The 14,054-nt window shown below is 40.3% G+C and overlaps 1 protein-coding gene across 4 annotated transcripts in view; it reads right to left on the bottom strand.

Annotated features, from left to right (window-relative positions):
* Window positions 1-14,054, bottom strand: part of STRN3 (striatin 3) — a 42,536-nt gene that overhangs the window by 26,704 nt on the left and 1,778 nt on the right. For all 4 annotated transcript variants that reach the window (XM_082202229.1, XM_082202231.1, XM_082202230.1 and 1 more), the window contains exon 2: window positions 1,521-1,624. In XM_082202229.1, the coding sequence (XP_082058355.1) occupies window positions 1,521-1,624 (104 nt within the window). The remainder of the gene's footprint in view (window positions 1-1,520; window positions 1,625-14,054) is intronic.

Genomic DNA, 14,054 nt, shown 5'->3' with positions numbered 1-14,054 from the left:
GGCCATCACGACCAGTAACGCTTGATAGGCCTATCTTCCACCTTCTTCCACTTCTTCCACTATATGTTATGTGAAGAAGTATTTTCTTTCCTGAGTCTATCAACATTCAGTATCAATGGATATGCACAACGTTGAGTGGTACAAGAGGAGAGAAAATTTTCTCTGTCCACTTTCTCTATGCCTTGCATAATTTTATGAACTTCTATGTCACCTCTTATTCAGATTTTCTCTAAACTAAAAAGTCCTCCATCCTGCAACCTTTCCTCACAGGGTACCTGCCCTAACTCCCTTGATCATTTAGTTTCCTTTTTCTGAACCTTGCAGTTGAGCTACAGCTACCCATCCATTTTGTTTCTATTTTAAATGCTGTGTTTGAGGATGGTTAAGTATATGCCCAACAGGGCATTGTTTGAACCCAGTGACTTCCTGCCTTTCATTAAAGAGAGTGGAAGTGTAGAATTCTTAACTGATGGTCTAATCATTTTTTGCTTGCACAGCTATACTGCATTGAAGCTCTGTAGCCATGAAGGCTTGGCTCTCTTGCATTTTTAAAATTTTCATTTCAGTAAACTCCTGTTATTCCTGTATGTCTCAAGCATGCTTCTTGTACAAGCTTGCAACTTCCCTATTAAGTCAGAAAATGTTACTTTCCCAAATTGTAACAAAAGGTCTTTTCCATTTCCTTTAAATTACAACTTTTCAGAGATCTTACTGCTTCTGTTCAGTCATTAGATACTGTTTTGCAACTGTCATGATCACTACTGCAGCAAAATTCTTAAGCTGGAAGCATTCACAATAGTGCTGTCATAGGAAAAAGGGAGGCTTTCCACATCTGAAAAAAAATGGAATGTCACATCTGTGGGATTTTAAATACAATGTCCGAGTATACTCATAATCTGACATTGTTCATCCCATCAGGCTCCTTTATTTATCACATCTGTGACAACACGTTACAGTAAGAATTATTATAAGGCAGAAAAGGCCCATGGATTATTTTCCGTTAATCAAGTCTTGGTAAGTTAAAATACTTTACATTGCATACAAAAACACACACATAAAAGTGGCTGGCAGTGTTGCACAGGCAGATTTTCACTTGCAGAATGGGACTTCCTCTTCCTCCTTTCCTGTACAGCACCCAACATGCCCCCCAAAATGTGATCTGAATGTCAACAGAAAAGAAGTCCTGTTGTGCAAGCAGACATCCACTGCACAATTAGGTGGCTATCTTCCTAAGAAAATAGTGCAGTGTGGAATTCAGAAACAATCCCAGCGTCTGCAACAAAAAACTGATGGCAGAAATTGCTGATGTGAGTTGTCAAAGCACTTCAAGTAACAGGAGAGTTTATTTTGGGCAGATCCAACTCAGAAATGAGATTTTGCTATATAAACATTAAGTGGATTGCTTTTCCCCTTTTTCTTTTAGTCAATATATTTTCTAACCTGTGGCCAATTTCCTTACAGGAAATGTACATTTTAAAATAGCCAATAAATTTCTCAGATTAGAGAATTGGTACACATACCTTTCTTGTTTTAATGCATATTCTAACATTTTTATTCTTCTTACTAAATCTTTCTTCAAGTTTTCTTGACCTTTTCTTTCACCTTGCAAAAATGCAATCCGAGCCTGAAAACATAAAAGTCAAATTAGAATTTTCAGTTCAAGTCTCTTGTTCACATATATCATCACTGAATGTATATTCCTGCCAGAAGTTTTCAAGGCATATTTCCAAGTTTTATTTTTAAAACTCCTGTAATAAACAAACAAATAAACAATGAGTAAGATCCAATATTAGTCATCCTCAGAACAGACCCGCTGAGCTCAATGGAGTTAAGTTATATGTGACCTAATAGAAATTCCTGTTTTGTGAAAAAGTAAAATGATTTAATAGTCAATTAGTCTGATCAATTTCAACTGATGTTACTAATCTGCAAGGTGTTGCAGTTTTTAAAAATAATAATAATAGGATGCCAGTAACAGCACTAAAAATAAACCAAACGATTTTAAACACACACACACACACACACACACACACACACCTTATTTCCAATAAATTCCAGTAAATCAAATTCTACAGTCAACATAAATGTTCTTTCAAAACCCTCTGAGAGATTAACCAGCTTGTCAAAGATTTTGCATTATTAATATAGTTGACAACAGAAGGAACAGGTCTGCACACGACTCACATATAAAATGTAACAGTAAAATCTGGATCTATTGTGTTTATCCTGCATATGATATCCCTAAACCTGTGCTCTATTCCTCACTTTGAAGTGACAGAAAAAACTCTGGGGTAAAAGAGTTCCCATATACAAATAAATGAAGCGCAGCCTTGTCAAATGCAACATTATATTCTGGCAGAAAACATTATACTCTGACACATAATTAGAATGTCCTTTCCATATAGGATCATTTGTATCTACCAGAAAGTATTCATTGGTTTGGTTTGGATTCAGAGGTGCACAAGAAAAACTCCATTATCGTGGAATTTCCTCACACCTTCAGCCACTACTACTACTACTATAATTATTGTTATTGTTACTATTATTATTCTCACAATACAATAAGATAACAATTACAAAAAATAAAAACAAGAGTCTAGAGTCCTCTCCTAAAGACAGTTCTCAGCCCCCACTGCCAACAGAAGGTAGCAGCCCCTCCCAGCTCTTACCTGGCATCTTTCCTTTCTCCTCCTAACCTCTCACCCTGGAAGACCGACATTACCCTGTCTTCCACCCATGAATACACAAACCCTGGAGCTTAAGAAAGGCCCTAAATATATCCACTGAAAAAAGAAAGAAGGAAAAGAATGTGAAAAGAAGAAAAAAGGAAAGGAAAGAAACAAGAAGAGAGGAAAGATTGGGGGGGGGAGCAAAGGAAAATAAAAGGAAAAAGACAAAAGGAAAATAAACATCAGAGAAAAATTTAAACGCAGGAATCACAACTAAAGCATCCGTGACAGATGGCCACCCAACCTCTGCTTAGAAACTTCCAATGAAGGAGAGTCCACCACCTTCTGAGGGAGTCCGTTCCAATGTCGAACAACTCTTACCACCAGAAAGTTCTTCCTAATACAGTGGAACCTCAGTTTTCGAGTGTCTCGGAAGCCGAACGATTCAGAACCTAAACTCCGAAAACCCAGAAGTGAATGCTTCCATTTTCGAATGTGCCTTGGAAGTCGAATGGCTTCTGAGGCACGTTTCTCCATAGAAACTGCCAACCGCCCACTGTGCCTCAGTTGTCGAATGTTTCGGAAGTCAAATGGTCTTCCTTAATGGATTACCTTCGACAACCGAGATTCCACTGTATTTAGTTGGAATCTCCTTTTTTGTAACTTGAATCTATTCATTCAGGTCCTACCCAAACTGTAGATGAAAATTCTGTGCACCTTTTTAGCAGCCAGGATTTCCTCACAACCCAACAAAATGGCTACAAGCAAAGTAAAAAGGAATTTAATTTCCTAGAACAACAACGTAGCTGGTGGAAGAGTATTTCAAAGTATTAAACAGAACACCAAAATGGCTTTTTCTTTGGTGGTGACTACAGAGTATGAATAATCCCCCTATGAAGATAAGGCAGGCGCTGATAGCTAAATGCTTCTGCCAATAATTAAAAATATACCTCTTTACCTGAACTTTCCCCAACTGTTAATCCCACTTCCTGGCATTTCTGGTTACTTTGACTGATACATATTTTTATTGAAAAGGTTTTTGTTGTTCTATTTAATTACATCCTGTTTTATTATTCTGTAGACTACTCTGACATTTCTTTGAAATAAAAGGCAGTATACGAATAATTTTAATAAACAAAACACAGTTCCAGAGGTAACGGCTAAGTGCCAGCCAGCTAAATCCACAGGTTCTCCTCCCACCAGAGTGACTACATTAACGACTGAGACACAAGTGGGTTCTGATATATAGCTAAGGAGAAGAAAGAAAAATCTGACAGTCAGCCTACTTTCCTGTCATTGTGCGGAGGAAGAGTGATCAACTGCAATCTGCTCAGGTAAGTTGTACATAAAAATGTACACGACACAATGTGAGTTATTAACTGTCAGAGCTGCCCTAGGTCCCAGCTCACAAAGGACCAACGCTGGTTCGTTGTTATATACAAAAGTCTTTATTGAAGTTCAGTTTTGCTTTCACAGCCGCAGCGCGCAGCTCTACGTCTTAAACTCTAGACCACTGAAACTCCGTCTGAGTCTCCTCCCCCCAGACACCAGTTTAAGACCCTAGCCTTGCTCCACCTCTTCCTCTGCTCTTTCCTCCTCTGGGTCCGCCTGTCAGTTGGGGTCTCGCCCTTCCTAGACTCTTCTGACGCTGAGTCCCCTGAGTCTTCCCCCTGCCTCCGGCGGGCTTTAGGACCTGGTTCCCGATCCGGGCTTTCTGCTGCCCCGCGCGCCTGTACATTTGAACTTGGCGCGCGCGCCCAGCCGGCAACCTTCGCTTCCCCCTTCGGGGAGGCTAACTGTACTTGACCTCCCCTCCGTTCCCCCACTCTCCGCTGGAGGTGTGGTCAGTCTCGACTCATCTTCTCTCCCTGCTGGAGGAGACGCTGGCCCTGACACCTGGGACTCTGGTGGGGAAGCTGGCCCTGATCTCCAGCTGCTGCTTTGGGAGTCCCCGCTGGCCCCCCTTGCCCTGACCATCGGCGCCTCCTTCTGGGAATCTTCTGATTCGCTAGAGAACCTCATGGAATCTCTCGGGTCACTGCCATACTCCCCTACGCTGCCCTCAGATCCTTCCCCTTCGCTCTCCATCTCCTCTCTCCCCTGTGCCTCTGTTCCTGAGCCCCTGACATTAACCTTAGCCTATATTGAGAAATGAGTTTTACTTTCTTACCACTTTCATAGTACATCACTGTTACCATAAAAATTAAATAGTCAAGAATGGCCACAAAGAAATTAGAAACGCACCAGTGATTTTCCATTATATGGCATGTTATCTTTCTTGGTAGGTAATATTCCAATCTGATATTAGGCAAATATACATGAAATCGTGTGGGTGCTCTACTTATATTGGAATCATTCATGATGCTTAAGCCATGTGTATTTAAAATAGTCTAGTTCTACCATTGAACCTGTTTTATATTTCCACCTGCCTATTTCAAAACATAATAAAAAAACCAATGTTTAAAAAAGGATAGTGAAAATAGAGCCATTAAAGTGACTGGTATGTAATTGTACCTGTCTCAGCTACAAAACAATCTTAAATACACTTTGAATGAATCAAGAAAACACTAGAAGGCATCCATCAATAAACATATAGAATTAGTCTGCAAATTCTCTATTTACCTAAAAGTAAATCCCACTGAACTCAACAGGTGATGTTCAATGCGGTACAAGCAGAAGTACCAGGACATCATCTTCCTCCATTCCCTCCTGCAGCACCCTCCCAAATCAGCTCCAGATGTTCTTCCTACTCTCCACAGCAGTTTTAGGGGTGGTGCAGGAGGAAGAAGAGGAAAGGGAACTTCCATTGCACAAATGTTCTGCTTGCAGATGGACAAAACTGTATGTCACCCACTGGGACTGCCTTCTGTCTAAATAGACATATATAGGACATGTTGCTACTAGATTTATTCACATCACTGGTTATTATTTCAGCAAAGTACACCAATATTTTTCTAAAATATAAAAAATGAAGACAGAAATAACTTCTGTAAATTACGAAGAATTGCTATGATATTCACAGTTATATGACTGTTCTTAACACAGCTTATAAATTCCAAAGACTGCAAATTGTCTCCCTTTCTACTTCTGGTGCTGTGGAATACAGTAGTGCCTAGAAACAGTGTTTGATTATCCTCCTTCAATCAAGCCTAAGCCAGGCTGCAGCTGGAGAAAACAGGATATCTGGTGACTGTGTTCAATGCCCCTTCCTCCCTTCTTCAATGGAGCCTGATTTTCTGTTTGTTTCAAAGTATACAACGGCATAACATGGCATTAATAAGTGTAAGCGAGGCTCTCCCCATAATAATTTATCAATCGCAACACCATTCTGAGAATGAGTTGTACAGATACTTGTGGAAGGACTGAACAAATGTTAAATGGTCATAACAAGGAAACAATGCCAATCATATGAAAGCCATGACAGTGTCCATGCTTCAACAAAAATTAATACAGTATATTTTTTCCATCAGTGGGATAATGGTGATTTCTTCCAAGAATAAATTGATTAGGATGGTGTTAAGGGGAAAGGTGGAACCAGAGAATACAGACCACAAGATCTCTAGAAATTACAATATCCAGGAAAGAGTGAGCCAATCCTAGACCTTCCTTTCTCTAACATTTCTTTGTAAGAGTGCTTGGAAACTACAATCAGTCCAGAATGGTATAACCAAGCTGTTGACAAGGGCAGCTGATAGAAAGCATAAAGACTCTGGGCTGAATTCAACGTGCTGGTAAAGATCTCTTAACTCCTTGTTTGGAACAGTGATATCTGAAGGACCACCATCTCTGATAAGAAGCTCCTTGCCTACTGAAATCATTAGTATAAACCCTACTGTGCATCACAGCATCACAGAAATGTGCCTTCTGGAGACCATGCTGAGAGCCTTTTTAGTATGTAAGACTTGGCTCTAGAACTCCCTTTCCAAAGCTGGCGCATTTTGCCCCCTTAGGGAACAATTTTCCATAAGATGGTCAAAAATGTTCCTTTAGGGGAAGGTTTCTGGGCCAAGAATGGTTACTCACTTTCTTATTTATTTATTTATTTATTTATTTTAATAGTGGTGGTTATATTTTGTTGGTTACATGTAATATTTTGTTGGTTACATGTTGATATATCAATCAACATTATAAGGATATTACATGTATCATTGAGACTGTATTGCTTTGGATGATCTCAAACCAAGGTTTTCCCTGTGAAACTGGAGCTCCGATGCTTACTACAGAATTCTTCTAAATGCAGCTTGCTTACAAAGTTGGTAAAACTATGAATCTGAATGAGGAGAGCAAGATCACAAGTTGGATTTATTCAAGGATTATTTGGAAGTGCTGTTTAAGTAAGCAAAAGTGCATTCACACATCCCTTTATGCTTGAAAAGAATGCACGATCAGCTTCTGGACTGCCTATATCGCTATCATACACATGGGTTCTACACACTAAGTCATAACCCTCCCCAACAAATTTGATATGACACCCCTTGCTCCTTTCTTATATCTCTCACAAATTTAGTTTTCCATCATGCATTATGTAAATGTATCAGCTTCATATGTGTTAATTATAAGTGAAAGCGAAATGTTAAAAACAGCAGCAGAGATGACAGAAAAAAGAACAATACAGATATTGTGTGAAGGCTGACAGTAGAACAGCTAATGTCAGTTTCTTATGCAACAGGGGACTTTCCTACGGAGAACTGCAGAGTCTTGATTAAAGGTGGAATGAACTGTTTTTCTCACATAAAGTAGTCCAGGAGGGCAAACAGCTTGTACAAGAGAGTTCAATTAGAAACAACTGTTTTATATGGAAGACAATGTTAAGTATTCAGAGAAAAATCACTACACAAGATCCGACGCAAAATCAAGTTGGTCCGCATTTCAAATGCTCCCAAAGTGGCTTTCTTCTGTTACTGTTTTTAATAGTTATTTATTGTAAATCACTTTGAGGAAGGCATGTGATTATTTTGAAGCAGTGTTCCTGCTACAAATTCAGCAAGTTTTAACTGAGTGAGTGTGAAGATGCATTGCAAATTTTTCATCTCAAAAGGAGCTGAGTTAATCAACAGGATAAACAGACAGTCCTTCCCTTTTGAAAACCACTTGTTCATTTGTGGGGGGTTTTCTGTACTGGAATCTAAATAATATTGAAAGCTTGTTTCTGAAACTGATTTACTTCAAAGGTATAAGTCTATTCCAACAAAAAATTGTTATACTGTTATACAGTGGTTCCTCTGGTTGTGAACGAGATCCGTTCCGGAGGCCCGTCCGCAACATGAAAAGAGCGCAACCCGCAGCGGTGCGTCTGCGAACGCGCGGGTTGCGATTCGCCACTTCTGCACATGCGTGAGCGGCGAAACCCTGAAGTAACCCTTTCCGGTACTTCTGGGTCGCCGCAGGACGTAACCTGAAAGAACATAACATTAAGCGGACGTAACATGAGGTATGACTGTACTCTGTAATATATTTTTTTTGTCATTCCCACACCATGACCACCTATGGCACATCAATGAAAGGAAGAGACTAGACACATGCCACAGGAGAAAGGAGCATGAGAACGCCAGCTACATTAGTCATCCTAATCAGAGCAAAAACTGTGTCTCTAATATGAGCGGCACAAAGTGCATCTGTAATGCTGCATTTTATTTATTATTTCACTATTCTTATAACTACTTATACTCCAAATACAACATAGTTCTCTGGGAAGTTGACAGAAACAAAACATATACCAATACTGTTCAAACTGTTACGGAGCAGAAATACCAAAAACTTTTTTAAAAAATAAAAATAGCAAGGTTAATCTAAAACTAGCCTGACTACAGCATCTAAAAAAAATGAAAGCAATATAAAATCATCAACAGAAAGAGGGGAATGGTGCAAAGACCTAGCACACCAGAAAGATGTACCCACTATGATTAAAACTGAAATTAAAAGTCCTGGGAGGGGAAAAAAGGTATTCACATGATTCCAGGAAAACCACAATCCAGGCAAGGCTTTCTAGAAAAATCATTCCATAAACTGAGCACCACCACTGAAAAGGCCCTCTCCCTAGTAACCACATTGTTCACTTCATTAAGCAGATGATCCCAAAGAAGAGCAGCTGATAAGGATCCCAATGGAAACTGCCTGCAAGAGAGAGCAAGTGACCATGTAGAGGAGTAATTAATACCAGTTCCAATAAATAGCCTGGCTGCTGTATTATGTACCAAATGACGTCTCAAGAACATTTTCAAAGGCAGTCCCAAATACAACACACTGCAGTGTAAGTCTTAGTTTAGTCCAGTCCATTACCTAGTTTAAGCACTTGTTCAGAACACCCACTGCTTCACTTGGATTAGATGAAAAGGAGATATAAAGCTGGGTGCCAGCCACATATTGGTAACACCTCAGCACACCCACAGTGGTTTCTAGTGATAGAAATTCCCCAGGCGCCAGGACAGTTATGCAACTGGCGCGGGTCCAGCTGCAACCACTGGAAATCTGTGGGTGCCAATCCGCGACTGACATCTCTATCTGGCTGGCCCCTACTGCTTTCTTAAGCAGGCAAGCAGAAAAGCTTATTTATTGCATTTATATCCCACCTTTTTCTCCAAGGAGTACATGGCTCACCCTCCTCCCCAGTTAATCCCTACAATGACCCTGTGAGGTAGACTAAAGCTGTGACTGGTCCAAGGTCACCCAGTGAGCTTCATGACTGAGGAGGATTTGAACCCTGATGATGATTTGTTGTTGTTGTTGTTGTTGTTGTTGTTCCCTGTCCACTACCAAGGGCACCACTACCAAGAAGGCCCAGGTCCTAGTCCAAGACTCAAACCACTACACCACACTGGCTTCCTACAGTTCTTCTGCTATGGGGCAGCTATATAAATTAAGTAAGTAAATAACTATGAGGAAAGCAAAGTGATATATTTCCCTTGAAACTTAAATTCGTTTTATTCTGGATTGTTTTACAGTATCTGATGTTTTAATGTGTTGTAGAAGACTTTTGAATTTTTTCTTTAAAATCTAAAGCGGTATAGAAATGAAATTAGTAACAATAATAAATCTCACCACAAAAAGGCACCTAGACATTTCATTGTGACGACTGTAACCTAGGTTTAAGATCTCATCTGGCGATTAACGTATATGTCTGAGTTTCTAACACTGGTTTCATGCAGTTGTGGAATAGCATGGGAGATAAAACAAAGCCATATGAAAGCCCACAGCATAACTGTCAAGAGGCTGAACAATAATTCCTGGGTACCATCTTCTAGAACTGAACTACTAGATAGCAATAAAACTACCACAACACTGTACCTCCAATCCCTACTTTCCAAAGGGAATTTTATTCAGCAAGCTTCTAGTTGTGACCAGCACCAATAACTCAGAGAAAGTGTAAAAGACCAAGGGCATGTGGATTTAAAACCAAACCAAACTCAATTCCAGTGGCGTCACAGTCTCAGTATTAACACTGAAATCACAAGGTAGCCCCCCCTTTTTAAAAAAAGGCTCTGAATATGCTTTGTAAATGAGATACTATTCTTAAACTTTACACCTGTTCTAGTAAACACCCTCCCGATTCACTAATTAAGTAATTCATAGACAATGTATCATGTTCTTGTTACCATGATTAAATCATTAAGTTTTTAGTTAGGGCAACACCCCCACCTCCCCTGGAGCTACTTAAGACCTGTGGGAAGGCAGAAGAGCAGAAATCAGGACAAGGGAGCTGGTCATATCAGCTCCTTAAGTTGGCCCCTGAATGTTTTTTTAGCATGTTTATTCCAATATTATAAATTGTAAAATACTTTGTTGCCTTGTTTTGATATTATATTCAAGATGCAGCATCAGAAATGCTTTGTACAAAAATGTTGCTCATTTCCAATTCATATAAAAATGCCACATCAAACATATCCAAGAAGTACAGTCATCCTCTTTGCAGGTTCTATCCTCTTTGTGGCTCAGTCATCTTGGACTCAACCAGTATATTACCCTGAGAAGGGCTGTAGTCAGGATGTGGAGAGGGGGATTTCACTTTCTTCTCATGCTGCAACCCATCAACTCATCTATATTCCTTTCAGATCGAACCAAGATATTAAGGGTCTCACCACAAAAACTGAATAGTGAAGAGAGTATGCAGTTTTGTCCAAGTCCCTTCTCAAGAAATACCAGTTTCCACAATTAACCATTTATAACCAATCTAGTTATGTTTATTACTGTCATTCATGATATTGATGTCCCCAAAATATATTAATGCTTATTTCAATAACAGCCATTCCGCTTAATTGAAAGCCACCTCAAGATCCATTAACTGCAACAATGTTGGGATTACACTTCATTGAGATACATATTTAAAACACATCTAATATTGCCAATTGTCTTTTTAAAACTGTATTGATCCTTCTCCATAAAGAACATACTTAACTATTAGCCAAGAATATCATTTAACCAGTATATCATATAACTTATAAACTCAGCATTAAAACTATAGGAAACTAATGAATTGCTTTATTTTAAATACTGTATAGTTTTAATGCTTCCCTCACTGTAACTGGCTGTCCTGGTCTGCTTTTCTATAATTAATGGGGGTTTGCTGGACAGTTCTGAATCTCATTTTTATCAAGTTTTTCAGCCACATTACTATAGCAATCATAAAACCCCTGTACAATCTCCAGTTTTGTATACAGTGGTACCTCTGGTTACATACTTAATTCGTTCTGGAGGTCCGTTCTTAACCTAAAACTGTTCTTAACCTGAAGCACCACTTTAGCTAATGGGGCCTCCCGCCGCCACATGATTTCTGTTCTCATCCTGAAGCAAAGTTCTTAACCCGAGGTACTATTTCTGGATTAGCAAACAGGACATGAACTTAACAGCACTCTGTCTACCTGATTCCCAGCAATTGGTATTCAGAGGCATACTGACTCTGATTATGGAGGTAGAGCAGTGCCATTGAAAGCCTTATTCTCCATTAATTTGTGCAATCTTCTTTTAAATCTATTTAAGTTGGTGGTCATCACTGCCTCCTATGGGAGCAAGTTCCATAGTTTTAAGTACATGCTCCATGAAGAAATGCTTTCTTTTATCAGTCTTCCAGCATCCAACTTCACTGGATAGCCACAAGTTCTAGTGTTAGGGGAGAGGGAGAAAACTTTATCCACTTTGTCCATGCCATGCTTCATTTTATCAAACTTCTATGATATCACCTCTTTCAAATCTCAGTTTCTAACACTGATAGCAGGGGTAGAAAACTCCAGCTCATGGAGGAGGAGGAGTTTGGATTTGATATCCCGCCTTTCACTCCCTTTAAGGAGTCTCAAAGCGGCTAACATTCTCCTTTCCCTTCCTCCCTCACAACAAACACTCTGTGAGGTGAGTGAGGCTGAGAGACTTCAAAGAAGTGTGACTGGCCCAAGGTCACCCAGCAGCTGCATGTGGAGGAACAGAGACGCGAACCCGGTACCCCAGATTACGAGACTACCGCTCTTAACCACTACACCACACTGGCATAAGAAGGCCCAATATGGGTCCCAGTTTGGTCTGCAGAACTGCTTCCCCCGAACCATGGCCACCTACCATTTGTGGGCATAAATGAAGCACTAGGACAGGGGTCAGCAAGGTTTACCTTGCCTGGGCCGGTTCACTCCAGCGGAGATCCCTCCGTGGGCTGGATTGGATGTGCGCCTGAGTGCGCACGCCTGTGATTTCCGGCGTCTGCGCAGACGCGATTTCCGGCGTCTGCGCAGACGCGATTTCCGGCGCCATGGAAGCGAGTCCCCGGGCCGCGCCAGTTTAGCACACAGGGACTCGCTGAGCAGGCAGCTCGTTGGCCGGTTAAACAACCCTCATGGGCCGCTTGTGGCCCATGGGCCTTAGGTTGCCTACCCCTGCACCAGGAGTTTAAATTTTGGCTAAGAACTCCTTAATGCAGCTGACTGCTTTGTAGCCAAATAGTTTCCCTTGCAGAGGGGGAAAATCTCTGATTAAAAAGTGAGAACTTTCTCCAAAGCCCACCCCTTGTAAGGCATGATCCCAGCTCTGAACAGCTGATTGGCACTTAAAGTGCATCTTCAAAAGAATTTGCTATAACCACCAATCAGCTGCTCAGCAGTTACAGTGACCTCCATCAAACTTTGACAGGTGTCAATCAAATGACATCATTATAACAGTAGAGGGTTGACAGGTGAGTGGTCCTGCACACCTGTCAATGTTGGTAAGTGGGACTGTGGGCGAGTTTTGAAGCTGGCCTACTAGCCAAACTCAGTTCTCCATCCCAGTACTACAGTTTACATAGGGGGGATCTCCAATTTTCATGGATTATCCTCTCAAGATGCAGCCTCTTATTTGTCATTCCATCCTATTTAAAATCAGTTGGAGATTTTTATTGGCCCTTCTTTGAGAGAAAGAAAAAGCCAGTAATGTATATAAAAAATAATCTAGGAAACTGCAACAATCTAAGGGAACAAGAGTTAATGCAAAATCTGCAAGATACGTGACAGAAATCCTGAAGTGAGGCTCTCCGTATGTCATTGGACTCTACCTTCTATTATCCCTGACCATTCCCCATGCTAGCTGATGAGAGTTAAAGTCCAACAACATCTGGAGGACATCATACTGGCTAATCTTGCCCTGGAGTGACCTATCAAACTTTCAAAGGACTAACACATGTCTACTAAGAAGTAAGTCTCATTTAGTTTGATGGGATTTAGTCCCAGATAACTGGATACAGGGATGCAAGTCATCTAATGCTGTATTAAATGGTCTTCAATGCCACAAAAGACACAAAGCTTCACCTAATATCTTTCCTATTACAATCACCATAATTCATCTGAATCAGTGTTTGACATCTACATTATTTCTCCATGTCCTAGAACCATTACCAGATTGTAAAAATCTCAATAATAAAAAAGGTTTGAGCCACACTGCTAGCAGATAAAGCATCTAACTGAAGATAAAGACTTATAATCAGCCCAAGCTGGGTCCTATATGTCATAAACATATATGATCGTGAATTTGACTTGCTTAGCTAGTCTCATGAATAAACATGACTTCTCTTTCAATATGATATACGTGATCCCTCAAAGCAGCAACAGCAACAACAAAAGTAATTCTGTTAAATAATAGGTTTGCCAAAATATAGTTGTCACTTGTCATGACACCCAACATCTAGTAGGCATTTTAGTCTCGATTACATTATTACTGTTTGTTCTCCTTTACAGTATCTCTTTGGCTTCGCAGTGCATTATAAAATTCAGTGTTTGCCTCACAAGAACCCCGTAAGATGGAATGCGGTCCCCCCCCAACAGGAAACTGCAGGTGAGAAATTGCACAGCTGTGCACAAGTCAGTACTTGTCCTCTGACAGACCTAGGGCTTCCAGATCCAAATCTAACTACGTTGAAAATCAACCATATTAATC

The sequence above is a fragment of the Podarcis vaucheri genome (genome assembly GCF_965113315.1).
Source record: "Podarcis vaucheri genome assembly, chromosome: 1".
NCBI classification, from domain to species: domain Eukaryota; kingdom Metazoa; phylum Chordata; class Lepidosauria; order Squamata; family Lacertidae; genus Podarcis; species Podarcis vaucheri.
The sequence above is the reverse complement of the archived record's forward strand: the minus strand, read 5'-3'. Positions and strand labels throughout refer to the sequence as shown.